This window comes from Peromyscus californicus, unplaced genomic scaffold, assembly GCF_007827085.1.
Source record: "Peromyscus californicus insignis strain IS unplaced genomic scaffold, ASM782708v3 Scaffold_15__1_contigs__length_86483966, whole genome shotgun sequence".
Lineage (NCBI taxonomy): Eukaryota > Metazoa > Chordata > Mammalia > Rodentia > Cricetidae > Peromyscus > Peromyscus californicus.
In genome coordinates, this window is record NW_026294447.1 from 76,995,709 (window position 1) to 77,013,898 (window position 18,190).

Consider the following 18,190-nt stretch of genomic DNA (forward strand, 5'->3'; position numbering starts at 1 on the left):
AGATGATCACCAACAGGAAAAAAAAATAGAGAAAAAGCCCGATTTGTAGAAGAAAAAGTAATATAGGGCAAGACTATAAGCACAAGAGAAATTCCCTTGAGTGGCTGTCAAACAGAAGTTGTTAGATGAGGCTTTCTGGAAGAAGATGAACCTGAGCTATAAAGTGGAGGAGGGCATTTCTGGCAGACAAGTACTATAAATTATACAAAAAAGCCAAGAAGTAAGGAACATAGACATAAGAAGGTTTACCTTCATTGGAGTACTAACAGGGAGTAAACAGCTGACTGTTCTGGTTTGCCCAGGACTGAAGGATTCTTCTAAAATATTCAGTATTAAAATTGGATAGTCCAATATCCTATTCAAATGGAGAAGAGTTGGTACTAGAGAATATTAGAAAAATAAATTAGGCAAAGTATGGGTTTGAAAAGAGGAGCAGAGACACTTATCTCTGATAGTATCACTCTCCCTCATAGGTTAAAGACAGCTTCAACCATTCTTAGAACCTTCCAGTTGCTAGGGTTACTAAGATCTGTGAATTGCATCTGACCCTTTCTCTAATATCAATTTATATTACCTAACTAAATTATAGGCCCTTAAAACCTTGCTCCTAAGAAGAGATAGAATCTCCTCCAGAATTATTTGGAAGGTAACAGGTAGGCTTTGTAGATATTTTCGTCAAAGAACTGAGGGTAGTTATAGAAGGGTCCAGATTAGCTGGCATGAGAAAAAAGGGGATATGCCTAGGGAAACTAATGATTTGCTTTGATAACTCAAACCTATTATGATTAGGGCTTAGGTTAGGCCATTTATTTTAGAGAAGAAAAAGAAATGTGTGTTTACTTAACATTTACTAGGTTTAGGTACTATAGCAGATTTTACATGAATTAAAATTCTCCCTGAAACACCGAAGAGTTGATATAGTTGTTGATGCACATCTTTATTTCTCAAATATTCTTTAGTGTTTATGACATGTTGAGTATATTACTTGTCTCACCATGAATTGAAATTTCCCCCGCAAAAGGCACTTCCTCTTTACCTTTGTCTATTGGTTATTTGATGTACATACTTTTCTTATTTTGATGAAAACAATTAATAAATATCAATTTACTTCCAAAAATTCAAAAGGGAGTTAAACATCTCTTTAAAGTATTTATGTTCAGAGTAAGAAAAGAGAAAGAAAACACTGACTTATCCAGCTGATTGCTAATTCCTTTGGTTACTTTTAAGTTGTTGAATGATTACAGATTTCCTTCATTCAATTTGATAAACCAATGTGAGTGTTTAAAGCCAAAGTACTTTTGCTCATTTTATGTATGTTTTAAGAATATGAATTAAAATGATGGAAAAAATTAAAAGTGAGGCAAGACCAAAAAAACTTTTATAGTATCATGTCTAGTACTTTCAAAAGATATTGTTAGATACTATTAACAGATTCCTTCACAGCATATCATACTATCTCCAGTTTCATTACTACTGGGGAAAAATGTCATAAAAATAATACACCTAAGAATTAAAAGAGCCGAATACCATAGACTACTGTACTAAAACACATGGGTAAATAAAAATCAATTATAAGATTTTTCTTCTAAAAATATCTTATTTATTGTAGTTGTGTGTGTGTGTATACCCCCATGTACGCGCGCGTGCGCGCGCATACACACGTGCATGGTTGTCAGTAAGAGGATGACTTTTAGGTTATAAGGTTTGTACAGTAAATATTTTCACATACTGAGTCATTTCACCAGACCCAATTAAAAAGATATTCCATGTGAGATTTTTATAGAGTAGAAAAATCTGGGGCTGTCCAATTACAGTATATGATCTTTACTTTATGGCTACAGTTCTCTTTACTTTAGAGACAGTTTTTGATTTTGTGGTGTTTACAAAATGGTTCTTTAAAATTTTTCTACAGGAAATGCTATAGTATTTAAAGAATGGTCTTTTGCACCTTCTACAAAAAATTACTATTTGTATGTAATTTAACTGATACTTGTTTGCAAAAGCTTCTAAACGTTATTCAGTCAAGATTTGTTTTGCAATAACTGGTTTTCTGGGACATGTGTTAGAATTCAAAGGACAACTGTCAAGTTACGATTTAAGTAGCTGAAAGTTCTTAAACATTAAAAAGGCATATCATTAAATTTCAGTCTTTGTCTACTCAACAAGAAAGAAATAACCGAGCTTCAAAGTTTCCAACAAACTAAATCAACTTTGCTATGGACAAATCTGGCACATTAAAGAGGGTTTTAAAGAGTTCAATTGGACTATAAAAGCATAATAAGTTGAATGTTTATCTTTATTTTATTTTTAGATACTGTGTGTTATTATGATACAACTTCATTATATTCTTTTTTTGAGACAGCATCTTATTGTGCAGCTCTGGTTGTCTCAGAACTCATTATGCAGACTAGGTTGGCCTTGAACTCACAGAGATCCACTTCCCTTTGACTTCTGAATTCCGGTATTAAAGGTGTGAACTACCACATCTGGTATATTACTGTTTCTTAAATAGATCATAATGAATACCATTTCTACCAGGAAATAGTGCTTATTTGGCTCTTGTTTAAAATAAGAAAATTCTGAAGCAATATTTAAAAAAAATTATTATTTTATGAGTGTGTGTGTGTGTGTGTGTGTGTGTGTGTGTGTGTGTGTGTGTTTGTGTGTGTGTGTGAAGAGTGTGCCAGATTTCTTGGAGCTGGAAGTGCAGGTGGTCTAAATGGTCCAATATGGGTGCTTAGAATAAAACTCGTGTCCTCTGAAAGAGTACTCTTAATTGTTGAACCATCTCTCCAGCTCTGAAGCAATCTTTAAAAAAGTAAAAACAACAAAAACAATGCTGAAAATTTTGAGTATCAGAAATTTGGAAGTGAGTTCTTCCTTTCTGGGATATATTTTATTTATTTAATGTAAACAAAAGGGCCATGGAGTCATATTTGTAGAGCAGCTTCAGCCATCTGAGGTTATGGATTAATTTGTTCTTTACAACTCAGGGATAGGTTCATTTGAGCAACATTTAATATTTTAATCTTATGAATGGCATACAAGATAGTGATATACAACTGGTAAAGCCAATGTGCCTTATTAGGAGTTAGAAACTATTTCTTCAGAAATAGAGGTAAAGTGAAGATGATCTCATTGTGGGGGAATATTGAGCGATGGAAAGTCTGGCTACTTACACAGTTCTGCTCTAAAATAATCATTACTGTTTACAGTAGTCCTAAAAGAGGCTTCCATTTAAAAACTGATACATGAGAGCATTCCTTAAAAGTTTAATTAAGGTTTATGAAACAGCTACCAACGTTAGATTAAAGAAAACAATTATAGAAAGTATTTTTTGTGTAGGTGATTATCATGAATATTAGATCCCTATTTGTTCTTAAATTATTGGAATGAATATAAACACAACCTAGAGAGACCACAGAAGGATGGCAGAGAAGACTAGAGAAACCCTATCACAAATGACAAGTGAGAAACACACTTTGACCGTTAAGGAGAATCCACATGTCACAATGAAAGAAAAACAAACCCACATGGAGTCTGATTTCCTGTAAGAGCTGAACGTCATGGAGCAAAGACCACTGCATACACAAGTCTCCAGAGCCAGTTCTACATTCAAACCAGAGAGCCCTCCTGCACATATGCTGTCACAGAGAACGTTAAACCCTGATGGATGTTGTAGGCTGTGATTGGAGATGATGCCAATGGTAGCCTTCTTATACCCTCTCATGAGAAATGGAGAAGTGCCTAGATGAAGTGGCAGAAAGAAATGTGCTATATATTTGTTATACCGGGAATCATATGCCTGTGGTGTTAAGAAAAGGGCCTATAGAAACATGTAATGATGGGATGATATACACCTATGTTTTCAAAAAGTCCTTGTTGATAGCATAAATAGTTAATTTGTTTTTTAGTAATTACTTTTCCATAATGATTTTTCAAAGAGGAAAGTAATTTTTTTCATCTTCATGGAAGTAAATAACCAAGATCCTTAATAAGTACATCATTTCTAAGCTAACTTTGTGGGCCTAAATCTTCCATAGATATTGGCATGAATGTTTACTTATAAAAAGTATTTTATATAGCTTGAAGATCTTGATTAAAACTCCCTCAGCTTTTGGTGAAACCTCACTTATGATGATGATAGTGGCACAATACAAGGCCACAATATGTTTATGCTAAAGCTGTCACCATTATGCTTCAAGCATTATTTGCTCATTAAAACACCAAAATGACAAAGAAAAGTCAAATGAAGAATAAAGATGGCCTTGTAGTTCAGTTGTTCTGTAATCTTTCTTATTGGGAATTTCAAAGCTTTGCATTATTTTCATGGCACTTGTCCTGAGATCTTAATGAGTTATCTAAATTCTCTTTGTTGTATTCCAGTATGTTTTTAATATAACCAGGTTTGCAAATAACAGACAAAAATGATCTCTCTACAAAGTCAGTTATAAGAGAAAAAAGTCATTGACAGTCCTAAGTTAGGAATAAAAATTAAACTGGCTGGCTATACTTTATTGACCCAATAAATTAAACATTATTAGGATATGGATTTAGTCACATTATATTTTTTGAAACTTTCTCAAATTTGAAATCTAAAGATGCTAATTTGTTTTTCTGTACAAACAAATTGTTATTTTTAGATAGTGCCATTTTTTTAAAGGAATGGTATTATGTATAATATTCTTGTGATCAGAATTATATTGACAATACTGGTCTGCAAATAGTTATAGCAACTATATAAAGTAAATATGTGTAAATATGCTATAAAAACTGATACTTTAAATTTCACATGCTATTAATGTCCTTTTCTTTAGAGTCACATATTTTTTTCTTTACATCTGCTCAACCTTGTTCCCACTTTGGAATCCAGACTTAGCCCATTATATAATTAAGGCATGTCAATAATATTTTGGAAGTTTACTTTACAGAAATTAGAAAATCCAGTATGCTGTTGTTTAATACAACAGGTAGGGGAAATGAAACCCTAAGAAGACAAGAATATAAGTCTATTTTATATTATATATTTATTAAAAGAGCATGATTCTCATAATTAATATAATATAATTCTGTATGATAAGAACCTTAAGAAAAACACAAGTAACATAGAAACTATGTAATCCTATTTTTCTTTTTGTTTTCAAGACAGGGTTTTCTGTGTAGTTCTGGCTGTCCTGTAACTCATTTGAATTGAAGCCGAGCCTGGCCTTGAACTCAAAGACCCACCTGCCTCCAACTCTGAATGCTGGGATTAAAGGTACCCACCACCTGGCTAAGTATTTTTCTTTTTTTTAAAGATTTTAAAGAGGGAACAAATCTTTCATTTTAAATATACATAAATGAAATTTTTCTCAAACTTTCCCCCTATAATAGTCATTTCCGGAAGGTTTCCTATGTGTCTGGATAATGAGACGGGATCCTCACTAACTCAATTAAAATCTTCAGTATCAGTAACAAACACATCTATGTTCAAAGTAGAATCTTTTAATTTAGACAATATAAGCTTAAAAATAAATTACATTGTTCAGAGAAATTATTATGGAATAAGGTATTAATAATTAACAATCAAGTTGGCTATTTATGTGTTAGCTATTTCAGTGTGATACATGAGTACCGGAAGCCAAGTTATTTTGATAAGAGCGTAGTATAGAAATTTCCCCTAAAACTGGTAACTTTTCCCCTCTGATACCCTCATCCCTTTCAGCCAAGGGCAAAGTGCAAGGCAAAATAAATTAAGGCAAAAAAAAAAAAAAAAAAAAAAAGGGTGAGTGCGAGCATGTTATTGACCATGTAAAAAGACACGTGCAAAATATACCTCAGATACACTATAGGTAGATGAGCACGACGGAAGCCGAGCCTGGTTTTGCAGTGGAGAAAAGAAAACACTGTTAAAGAGGAAATGATAGAACAGTAAGGGTCTCAGAAAGTTTCCATGGCTTCATCACCAACAAATTTGCCATATGAATAGTAAAACCTGACAAGGGGACACAGCTTAAGACTCAAGTTATTTGAAAGAGAACCTCATGATTAAGAAACAAAGAAACCTCAAAATCCACCCCTCAGTTTGCTAAAGTACAAATATAGAGATGATACCCCTATTCAGACAGGTTGTGGTATGAACTTGCTGAGAAGATGCTCAATTAAGGGAGAAAGCAGAATACCAAACATTTTTCCTAAGGTGCCCCACTGATCTTAATTGGGTTGTATATCTACTGTACATCTTTATATTGTTCTATAAAAAGGGCAGGAAAGCCAGTTTAAGTAACCTGATATTCTTTCTTCTTATGCAATTTTCAGTATTAACGAACAACCCCCTTTTCTCTTAATACATGTCAGCAACACCATAAAAATATTATTTATATATATGGCCTTTCTCCACATTTATTTTTTATTTAAAATCATTGTTTTTACTCAAGGATTCCTCTGTGTGTGTGTTTTCCTCTCTCTCCCTATGTTTGGAGATAGAGTCTGGCTATCTGGTTCCAGCTGGGCTGGAACTGCCTATGCAGCCCAGGCTGGCTTCTACATGTAGTCCTTCTTCTTCAGCCATGCTATTTGAGGTGTGTGCCACCAACTACAGCTCACCAACGTTTTCAAATAGCTGTTATTACTGTTTCTTCTCCTGAAAACTGTGTTTCACCTGCACGCTTTCCCTGATCCAGCCCTGTCCCTGGCTATCACTGAGCTCCAGTGATCCTCCTGCTTCAGGCTCCAGAGTGGCCAGCACTGCAGCCCTATTATCACTCCAGGCTGACCTTTATAACTTTGAATTGGTGATGCTCTGGCTTGCTCTCAATTTCTTGGTTGTGATGCTAACATGCTAAATTTTGTTGCCTCGTCTTACACTAATTTTCACTATGCCATGTGAGCTGAAACAGCTACCAATGCATTTTCTAGTCACAAGTTCTGTGTGAAGTTTCAGAATACAAAGTAGAGAGTAGGGAACTGGAAAGGATGACAAAGAGGACAAATCAGAACCAACCTTATCAGATCTGCTACTTAACATATTTCTAGCACCTACAACAGCAGAACACAGTATGCGTTCATTATTTATTGAATTAAGAATATAAGAACTCTTTCCATCTATCATTAAAAAAAACTAAAGTAAATTTTTGAAACTTTTAAGTCCAGATCTTACTGATTTGGGATAAAACTACCAGTGTCATTGATGCTTTGAGGTAGTTTCTAAAATATGGTTAACTTTGTATATTAAGAAATGAAACATCTTTTCAACTTTGAGCACTAAATTCTCCTTAGCAAAATGATAGTTCTAAGAAAATCTTGCTTTGCATACTTATTTATTCTATTTAAAACAGTTTGAGAATCTTGCCTCTTTTTCACCCAGTTCCTATTTGCTGTTACAAGGAAAAATTATTTATCAAGCAGAGGTATCATTAGTATCTTATTTTTGGATTAAAGTCAATTTTTTTCCCCCAAGATGGGGTTTCTCTGTGTAGCCCTGTCTGTCCTGCAACTCAGAGATCTGCCTGCCTCTGCTTCCTGAGTGCTGTGATTAGAGGTGTGTGCCCCACTGCCTGGCTTAAAGTAAGTTTTGAGAGAGGCAAATCCATGATGAACTTTAAATATCTTAAAGATATGATACTTTTGTTTCAAATGTTTTAGACATTATAATATTTAAAGTTTTTATCTTTTGATTTAAAGCATGGGATAAATTAGAGCTTTCTTATTTTCATTACAAATGAAATTTCAGGAATAAGTTTTTCACATCAAAAAAATTCTAATAAACGTGAAAACTGGAAATTTTTGGATAGTATCCCTAAGACTAAATTACTGTCATCATTATTAAAGACTTGCCATATTTATGATAGATCATCTACCAAGATGTCATATACAATAGATAGGATTTTACTATAATTTATGTAAATGTCCACTAATCAAACAGGAGACACAGGCAGCTCAAACAATGTTTTATATATGAGGACTGACACTAATAATGTGCCTGAAGAAAGTAACTCTATATAAACAAATTGTCTGATTAGAAAGATCTATTGATTGCTCACTCATCTAAGGACTGATGCAGACATTTTTTTATATTACTAAGAGCTACATATTAAAGTATGATGTATTGCTTGATCATGTCTATCTATCTCATTTGATTTAAATTTCCTTTGAAAGACATGAAATTTTAGGTGAGTACAGTCAACTCAATAAATCTAAAAGTTGATCTTGTTATCTTTACTAAGATATAATGAGGCAATAAACATAAAATGTTTACAACAAAACACTCTAAAATATTTTTTAAAAGTTTAGAAGAATGAACTTTAGAGTTGCATCCCAAATTCTTTTTTTTTTGTTTGTTTGTTTTTTGTTTTTCAAGACAGGATTTCTCTGTATAGCTTTGCGCCTTTCCTGGAACTTGCTTTGTAGCCCCGGCTGGCCTCGAACTCACAGATATCCGCCTGGCTCTGCCTCCCGAGTGCTGGGATTAAAGGCGTGTGCCACCACATTCCAAATTCTTTTTTTTTTTTTTTTTTTGGTTTTTCGAGACAGGGTTTCTCTGTGTAGCTTTGCGCCACCACCGCCCGGCTCCAAATTCTTATAAGGTGCACCCTCAAAACAAATTTATAATCAATACTTCGTATGAGAGTATCCATATTTGAAGGCTTAACAGTAATTCTGTGGGCTTATCTGTGTGCATGTGTGTGAGTATGTTAGAAATATGTGAAGAGAGTAATTAAATAATGTAAAATTAAGAATAAAAACATAATGATAGATCATATAAGGTTATACTGTTTTCTTAAATGATTTTTTTATTATTTTTAATTATGTATATGTGCTCATGTGTGGGTGTGTGCACATGAGTACAGGTATCTATGAAGGCCAGAGGCATCTCATTCCCAGGAAATGTAGTTAAAGGCAATTGTTAGAAACCCAGTGTGAGTGCTGGGAATTAATGTAGGTCCTCTCTGAGAGCAATACTTAAATTAATCTTAACCTCTGGGCCATCTTTCCAGCCCCTTCTTTTAATTTTTTTTTTTTTTGGTTTTGTCTAAAATTTTTTATTTGGTTACAAATCTTTTTTTTTTGGTTTTTCAAGACAGGGTTTCTCTGTATAGCTTTGTGCTTTTCCTGGAACTCACTCTGTAGCCCAGGCTGGCCTTGAACTCAGAGATCCGCTTGCCTCTGCCTCCCCAGTGCTGGGATTAAAGGCATGCATCACCACCGTCCGGCTTGGTTACAAATCTTTTAATGTGTTTCCATGCATATGATCTGAAATCATTCTTTCAAAAATTAAACAGCTCTTCTTTTCTCAACTCTAAGGTAAAAGCATTACATTACAGATATACTGTGTTTATGCAATCTTGATACACTAGCCAGTTACAGGAGGACTCAGCAGAGTTTGGATGGAAAATGTCCAAGAGCAAACATTTTAGTTCTTTTGAGCCACATAATCTGCACTTCAACCACTTAAAGCACTGTTGTAGCTCGATGATTGAAGACCATATTCAGATGAATAGCCATTTCAATAAGTACTTATTTTAGAACATATTTACTCACATAATTTTCACATGAAATGTTAGTCTATCCCCCACATTTAAAAATAAAATCCGTAGTATGTGGTCCTATAAAAAAGTAGAATTTGACCCACAGAATGTAGTTTGCTAGGCTGTGAGTCACAGAACTCAATGAATATAGAAGTACAAAATCTCCCAATGATAATAGATACTAGTTTATAAAAACCATAATAAAGTAATTCAGAACTAAGGCTGGAATGGAAATACCACAGTAAAAGACCTCAAGAAAATACAGAAATCCAATTCATCACTTATATTGGCTCATTTAATACCAGCTCTATTTTAGAATGCAAGACATTAGATTACTAAACATTCAAACATCACTATCTAAAAAGTTTACTTCTTTATGATTTAATTCTGGTTCACTTTTAGCAACATCCTTGTGCCTTGACTGAATTTTTTCACTTTAAATATCATTCCTTTACTTACATCACCATGGTAAGCAATTACTGTGAATTATTATACTCCTTTTATTTTTATTATCTTTATCTTAGTTTAATTTATATTCTAATAATCTTTATGAGTCATATTCCCTGTTACTGTTTTCTAAAACCTTTAAAAATGAACAAATCTAGTTGAACATTAATTTATCATGATCCTATATAGAATATATACTATACAAAAACACAATTCTGGATGATGAATATTTTTATTCCTTTTCTTGCTTTTTCATATTTTTATTCCATAACCACGTGTCTAATATTCTAACTTCTTTCATATTCTTCTTGTTCTGATTGCTCTTCAACAAAGTAAGTTCACTGTAAATTTAGCTTGATTTATATTACACATACAAAGCATAGCTTTTGGTTATTTTATCTGGTTTTTCTATTTGTAAAACTGTCTGGCTGGGTCGTGGTAGCATACATCTTTGTCTCAGTACTCAGGAGGCAGAGGCAGGCAGATTTCTGTGAGTTCGAGGCTACTCTGGTCTATAGAGTGAGTTCTAGGACAGCTAGAGCTATACAGAAAAACCCTGTCTAAGAAAAACCAAAGCTGGGCGGGCGGTGGTGGCACACGCCTTTAATCCCAGTACTCAGGAGGCAGAGCCAGGTGGATCTCCATGAGTTCGAGGACAGACTGGGCTACCAAGCGAGTTCCAGGAAAGGCGCAAAGCTACAAAGAGAAACCCTGTCTCGAAAAACAAACAAACAAAAACAAAAAAACAACAACAAAAAAGAAAAACCAAAACCAAACCAAAACAAAAACCACACTGTCCGTAGTGACGTTCAATCTTGGATTCCTTTTAATATTGTCTATACTAGGTTCATGCATTGATATAGATATATAGGATATAGAGATGATAGGATAAAAGGGTAGATTAATGAACCTACTTTTAAAGAGCAACAACTTGTTTAAAGTATTTTACATTGGTATAGATTTTAGTTTATGTTTAAAATGTTTTACATTGGTATAGATTTTAGTTTATTGATGCAAGTTTAAACTTAATTTTGTTATACTGTATATATATATTTCTATTCTTGTTTGAGGTATTATGTTTATGTAACTCATTTAGATTGTAGTGGATAATTAAAAATACAGATTAATAATTAGTCATCTATGATAATCATACTCGTAGCCATGTTAGTTAAGTCTTCTAGGTATACATAGATATATTTCAGATAGATAGGTAATCTTCAAATACTTCAAAGACCTATAGAATATGGCATTTAAAATATTTTAAAAATTTAGACTTTCTGGACATTGAGACATGTCTGCTCCTGGCAGCACCAATTTACTTCAGAGAGGAGGATGGGCATCGAAGACACTCCATATGGAGTTTATCTTCACCTTGGCAAAAATAGTCATTTGGGCAAGAAACTGTTCTTGCTTGAACTGCTTGATCAACTGGACATGCAGGAACCATAGGAAGGTGACCACTGAACTTTGCTTGACAAAATGGTCCTTCAGGTTCCTGCTTTGCAGAGGAAACTGCCAGACCTTCTACAGGACACAGAGAAAAACGACTGAGAGACTTGAGGCCTGTGGGCTAAAGACAGATGCCCCAACTTTACAAGAGAACTTTGGATGACTGTCCAGGCTGTCAGCTGTCTCTGTCTACCCTGCAAGACTCCCGAAAGTTGCTTGCATCTTTCTCCTGTTTCTCAGGTAATATTATATCCTTCTGAGGTCTTTGATGTAGTTGAAGACTAGATAGTTACAATTTCCTTAGTTATGATAAAAGATAAGTTAGATATAAAACCTTAAACTCACAAATATAAGCTAGATAGGATATCTTCTTTAATATTGTAACTGTAATTCTTGCTTGATAATTGTTTTGTTATATGTAATTTTACTATGTTAAAGTTAAAACCTTCCTTTTTGAAAAAGTAGAAAAGGTGAAGTGCTATGGATATCGCTCTATATAAATAAAACACTGATTGGCGAGTGGCCAGGCAGGAAATATAGGCAGGACAAGGAGAGAGGAGAATTCTGGGAAGTGGAAGGCTGAGTGGGAAAGACCTGCCAGTCACCACCATGACAAGCAAGATGTAAGGTACCGGTAAGCCACGAGCCACGTGGCAACTTACAGATTAATAGAAATGTGTTAATTCAAGATAAAAAAGTAGATAACAAGAAGCCTGCCATGGCCATAATACAGTTTATAAGTAATATAAGCATCTGAGTGATTATTTTATACATGGGTTGTGGGACTGCGAGGCTTGGTGGGACCTGGAGAGAAGCTCTCCAGCTACAATGCGTTGATTAAATGGGAAATTTTTTTTTCTTCATGTGGTTGTATTTTATGGTCATTATTCTCAATATATCATAAATCTAAGGATATGTAGCATATTTTGCAATGATTTAATTAGAAAAGCTTTGGTTACATATTAGTAATAGTTGTCCTATTACAATTGTGAAGATCCCATGTTAGGGTTTGTAATGTTACTGCTTTGTTCAATGCACTAACAATTCATTCTGCCTCTCTAAGGAAGGGCCAACATAATGGTGGATGAAGAACAGACATTCACCTAAGAGATAAATAAAATTCAGGACCACTCACAAAATTCCAGGCTTCATATGGGGATCTACCCTTTGTGTAAAATAAAATATTGTATGTGTCATGACAATTGGAGTATCAATGATTTAATTATATCCATAAACTATACCTCTGACATATATGTCACTAACTTTTCAGCTACTCAATAAATATATAACTGGAAACAAAGATCTTTAATTTTTCAACTTACTGAAATATTCCTCATGTGTTTCAATGAATTAAAAGCTTTCAGTGAATTAAACCATATTCTTATGAACACTTGCAATAAATTTTCATAAAATGGAATGGTCTTTGTTTGCCAATTTATTTCAGTTTAGACCCAAAATCTGTTTAACTGTGTCTGATGCTGACATTTTTTTCCCCCCCGAGACAGGGTTTATTAGTGTTGTTTCGGTGCCTGTCCTGGATCTTGCTCTGTAGACCAGGCTGGCCTCCAACTCACAGAGATCCACCTGGCTCTGCCTCCTAAATTCTGGGATTAAAGGCATGTACAACACGGCCCTTCTGATGCTGACATATTGGTTTTGCTTTAAGCAACAATTTTTTATTTGCAAAGCATATTTTATGATGTGCATAGACAATAGGTATTGAAGGGGAGGTAGAGAACAGAATACTCAGCTAAAGATTTTGTCTGCATGTTTTATTCATTGAATTAAATTCACTAGCAAAGACAATATTTGCTTTTTAATAGTTTTTTAAGAGGCTAATGATTTATTCATCAGGCAACTGCAATTTAATAGTTCTTTATCTTTAAAAAAATTATCTGGTAGTTTATAAGATCTTTCAAATAATATAGCCTATATTTAACAAAATAGGTAATCAAGACAATGTGTTTTTAAGTAAAATCAACAAGAAATGAAGCTAGTAAGATTAATTATTATGTAGCAGTGTAATGTTGAAAATAGAAAGTAACAACTGACATAAGATAAAACAATTTGGAAAGTACCAAATTTTTAATTTAATCCAATTCTTTTAATTACCTCCTTAGCATATAGACTTTAGCAAATTTCAACTTTCTAGTGTTAGTTTGGTTGAAAAAAATATTTCTCAAGATTGATATGGAAAGAATATGACACCATATATATTACTTATCAATACATTTATTATTATTTTATTAACAATATATAGTAGTATATTTCTTATGGTTTTCTATAATAGTATTCAGTGATGTTCAGATTGGTTTGGTCATAAAATTTATATTGACATTTTTATATGAGTGACAGTATTTTGGATTCTAGGAGTGACTGTAGAAGATTTTTCTAACTGTAATAATATACATAGAAAAGAAGGTCTTGCTCAAAGAAAGAAGTAGAACAATGAGACATTCTATTAATTTCTTTCTGTTTAGTTTTCAAGAGTTAGCGACTGATCTTAGTAAAATTCTTTTTAATAATCATAAATGTAATATACATACATATAATATATAGAATACTATTAAAAATAAGCCGAGATAAAAGACAATTAACTTTTACTCTGTTTTCATGATGAAATAAATATAGCAGTATGAATCAAATGAAAGGCAACAATTTCAGGAGAAATAAATCCAGGAGCTAGATTCCTAGAAACTGTTTTAGAAGCCCTAGCAATGGGAGGTAAGCATAAGTTATTTAGAATAATAATTTAATTTTATTGTCATATTTATATATTTGTTTTGGAAATGATTACCTATTGAAAAGATACACTTAGAGGAAAAGCTAAATATTCTAAAACGTTGAACTATGTTTTAAAATTAGTTGCTAGTTACTGTCTATATGATGCACATATGATGTGTGGCTCTACGTTGGTGTTCTCTTTCAAAAGATGTCTTGTATATATGGGCCTGTACTTAAGCATTTAGAAGATGTTACATGAAACCATTCTTGGTAAAGCTGCTTGCTGCTAAATTTCTTTCTAATCAAAATATGACATAATTATTCCAAAGGTATCTAAGTTTAGAGAAGTCTATTAACTCTGACTCTGAACATGTGTATCTACCGGTCAGACTACCTATGACCATTTAACATTCATAATTGTCCTTGCAAACTAAAATTGAATCACATGTCTTTACTCTGGTCAATAATTTATAATCTTGCTAACACATTCAATAATAGGCAAAATACAGTCAACTGGATAAGTGATAACAGATGTCACACGAAGAGTTCTTTAGAAAATTATATCATCATGTTTGTACTGATTTTGAAAAGTTCTTCATTTATATCAGGGTCAAAGTGTTATTAAATCAACTATAATGTTAGTTGTGTGGCTTACTGGTCCAATTTAATCTTTATTTTATAGACTTGAGCATGAAGCCACAGCTAAAAAAGAAAAAGGGGTAAGAGACAGGAAGCAGGAAAGTTGGAGATGAGAGGACAAACCAGTCAGATTTTGGAATACCCATCAGCACAAAGTTTCAGGGGAAACAACAAGTAAATTCATACAGCTCCTCTGAGAGAGCACCCGGTCACATTGATGTCTATGTGATCGCTCAGCTCCTCCAGCTTTTGATGGAGCTACATGCAAATGTCAGAACAGTAACTGAAAAGGTAACTTGTTTTGTCTTCATTTTTCCTTTTAAAAATAAGATCGTAGCATTATACATTTCTCACTGCCTTTGGCAAACATTTCAAAATACCACAGATTTTTCTATAACATAAGAATATAACAGTTTCAATAAACTTGCAACTAGGAAGCCAACATTTTATTTTGTTCAAACACATATTTTCCACCATGTAAATATTACAACTATTTTTATAATGTCCTGGAGATTCATTCTAAGATTTTTCTACTTGATAGATACATAGCATAAATATATTTAAAGACCAGAGAATTTGCCTTTTCCCCAAGCACAGTGTTCAAGCTAAGGCTGCATCCATATTGAAACAGGCTGACTGAACTATAAAATGAGTGTTTTATTCTTAAGCATGTATCAAAACTTTTAAAGATACATACAATATAACTTTAAGTTCTATATATATCTCAGAACTGAACTTCTGTTACACACATTCATTCATACATGCAAATTAATTTATATCAGGTACTACAGTTATAGATGCCATTTTTAAGTTCAGTTCACTATCAGTTACTTTTAGAACTTTATATTGTATTGTATCTTCTTAGCTGAGTCTGTGTCCTAATCAACAGTGTAAACTACAACAGACTTACTGTCTCTTTAAGACAAAGGTAAAGTATGATATAGTGAAGAAGTCTACATTTTATTGACTGAATAATTTCTGAAACAGGCAAACATCACCATGTCCCATCCTTTACAGAAGTAACTTTTTGTTTTTGTTTTTGTTTTTTTTGAGACAGGGTTTCTCTGTGTAGCTTTGCGCCTTTCCTGGAACTCACTTGGTAGCCCAGGCTGGCCTCGAACTCACAGAGATCCACCCGGCTCTGCCTCCCGAGTGCTGGGATTAAAGGTGTGCGCCACCACCGCCCGGCTCTACAGAAGTAACTTTTAAATGTAAAAGCTATCTATCTACTATGAGGCAATGTTAAGGAACAGAGAGGATGGCTTTTCTTATAAAGAACACAGACATACAAACACAGGTTCATCCATGTGCATTCATGTTTGCACATACTCACAAACAACAAAAAGATAAAACTCAGAAGGCAGAAGAATCAAAGGGGAGGAAAGAGTACAGAAATTTGACTTTTTAAAAACTGTTAAATGGAAATAAATTGGAGCTATGGAAAAATTTGGAATGACTGAGTTAATTAGGCTTTAATATAGTTAGTGAATTTTATGACATCTCAGTGTACTGAATTATCTGGCATTTTGACTACTTTAATAGTTGTTACTGCTGTGAGGATATTTGGGATTGAGATATAAAACAATGGTTAACTTTAATTGTGCCTATTTTTATAGTTAACATTTTTCTAACTTGTATTTATGTGGCATCATTAAAAGTAGTCAGTGATAAATTTTTTTTTAGATTTCAATGGGGATTAAATAAATGATAAGAGTACCAAGTGCCCAATATGTATCGACCAGGTGACATTTAGCCATTAACAAATAGGATCAGAAACCTTAATTGTATATTAGAAGATTATGTACAAAGTGGGCAAATATTTAGATATATACGTTTTTGTCTAATGTTACATCAACTTTTAAATGTTAAAAAAAGCAAAAGCACTAAGAGTGCTTTAACACTAAATGCAGTATATGGGTCCATTATACTGGCATCATACAGCTTTTCTTCCTAGTTCTTAACATGATGCATATTCAACATATGTTATTAACTCATGATAAGTTTTATTCTGGAATGAATTAAGCTGGTAATGACACTAAAATAAAATTTAATGTTTTTTATAAGATAGGTTAAAAGGGAAGGTGACATTCTGAAAAATGTATTAATTCTCTGTTTAAGAAGAATTTTAACACATAACTGGTGACATCAGTCAGAGGAACGGTTTACTCTAGAGCCCCAAATCGCAGGCACATGTAATGAGGCAGTTGCCCTTTCTTGTTTGTGGTGCCTTTCAAAGCTAGTTATTTGGCAGCTTGCCTTCAGCTGGTTGCTCTATATGTAGCTGAAAACGAAACAAAAAATAATATGACCCAACAGCCAATAAAAATATTAAAATAAAAAATGGGATGGTGAAAAATGGAAAAAGCCCGCTTCCTCCCTCCACCCTCCAAAAAGGAAGTGTAGGCTATAGACAAAATCTTGCCAAAAAATGTTAGAAACATATTTACTTTGAGGGATCCAACTCTACTAGCAACTCCTTTGCTTTCATCCGGCCGTCTAATTTGCTACAATGAGGGAAGATGGGTAAAAAAGACAGAATAAAGAAAAAGTGAACTTAAATTTTTTTCTACACATTAGTAAGCAGTACATGCAATTCATTAATTGACTTAGGCTCCTATTATAAGATCAAGGAGTTAACTAACCCAGATGCTATATGACATGCTCTGCAAATAGATCTCTAGAATTCAGTTTTCTGGTACGGCACTATTCCTGAGAGGAGGAAATTGGCACTTACTTTTGGTTATCTTGGGGACTTCTGATGAAGCAGTATCTGGAGTAGTGTTACATTTGCATTTAGCTTACAAAAAACAAAGAATTACAAATATACCTATGCACGTTTTCTCTTTCAGGGTTTAAAAGTCTATTCTATTGTAATATCAGAAAACATCAATGGTATGACAAGAAACATGAGTGTTCTTTAAGCAGAGAGATCAATCCCAACAAGCATCATTCTTACTGGTGACAGTGAGATTCCTCTGCTTGCCAATTCAAGCACAGAGGTTGTTCAGCTGTCATTATGATTCCCAATTAAACAATTATGCTGCCAATCAGAAAATTTTAATGCCAGACCAATGCTAGATATAATAATTCCTTCAAAGCCTTTTCTTATTTCATCTGAATTTTTCTTTCAGATAAAATAGGGGAAATAAAGCCTGGTGTGGTGGTGTGTACATATAATCCTAGTCCTACTGAGGTAGGGGTAAGCGGGACAATCTCAAATTCAAAGTTATACTGAGTTACAAGGGATACACACACTCTCCCTCCCTCCCCCTCTATTTTCTCATACACACACTCACTCTCTCCTTGTAAGCAAGATTCAGACCAAGGGATTTTACACTCAATGCTGTACTTCACTTGGAGGTTGTCTTACTTCTAATCAGCATGGGTCAAGTTAACTGTGAGGCTCATCCCCGTGTGGGCAGATA

General features: G+C 33.7%; 1 protein-coding gene across 20 annotated transcripts in view; it reads right to left on the minus strand.

Annotated features, from left to right (window-relative positions):
* The window catches only part of Gphn (gephyrin), a 416,329-nt gene that overhangs the window by 148,731 nt on the left and 249,408 nt on the right, over positions 1-18,190 (minus strand). For 7 of the 20 annotated variants that reach the window (XM_052739502.1, XM_052739505.1, XM_052739501.1 and 4 more), the window contains 2 exons: positions 17,213-17,269; positions 5,816-5,857 (listed from right to left, as the gene is read on the minus strand). The exons of 4 other annotated variants lie outside the window; for them this stretch is intronic. In XM_052739502.1, coding sequence (XP_052595462.1) covers positions 5,816-5,857; positions 17,213-17,269 — 99 coding nt within the window. The remainder of the gene's footprint in view (positions 1-5,815; positions 5,858-17,212; positions 17,270-18,190) is intronic. 9 more of the 20 variants (XM_052739503.1, XM_052739506.1, XM_052739513.1 and 6 more) reach the window with 2 other exon arrangements.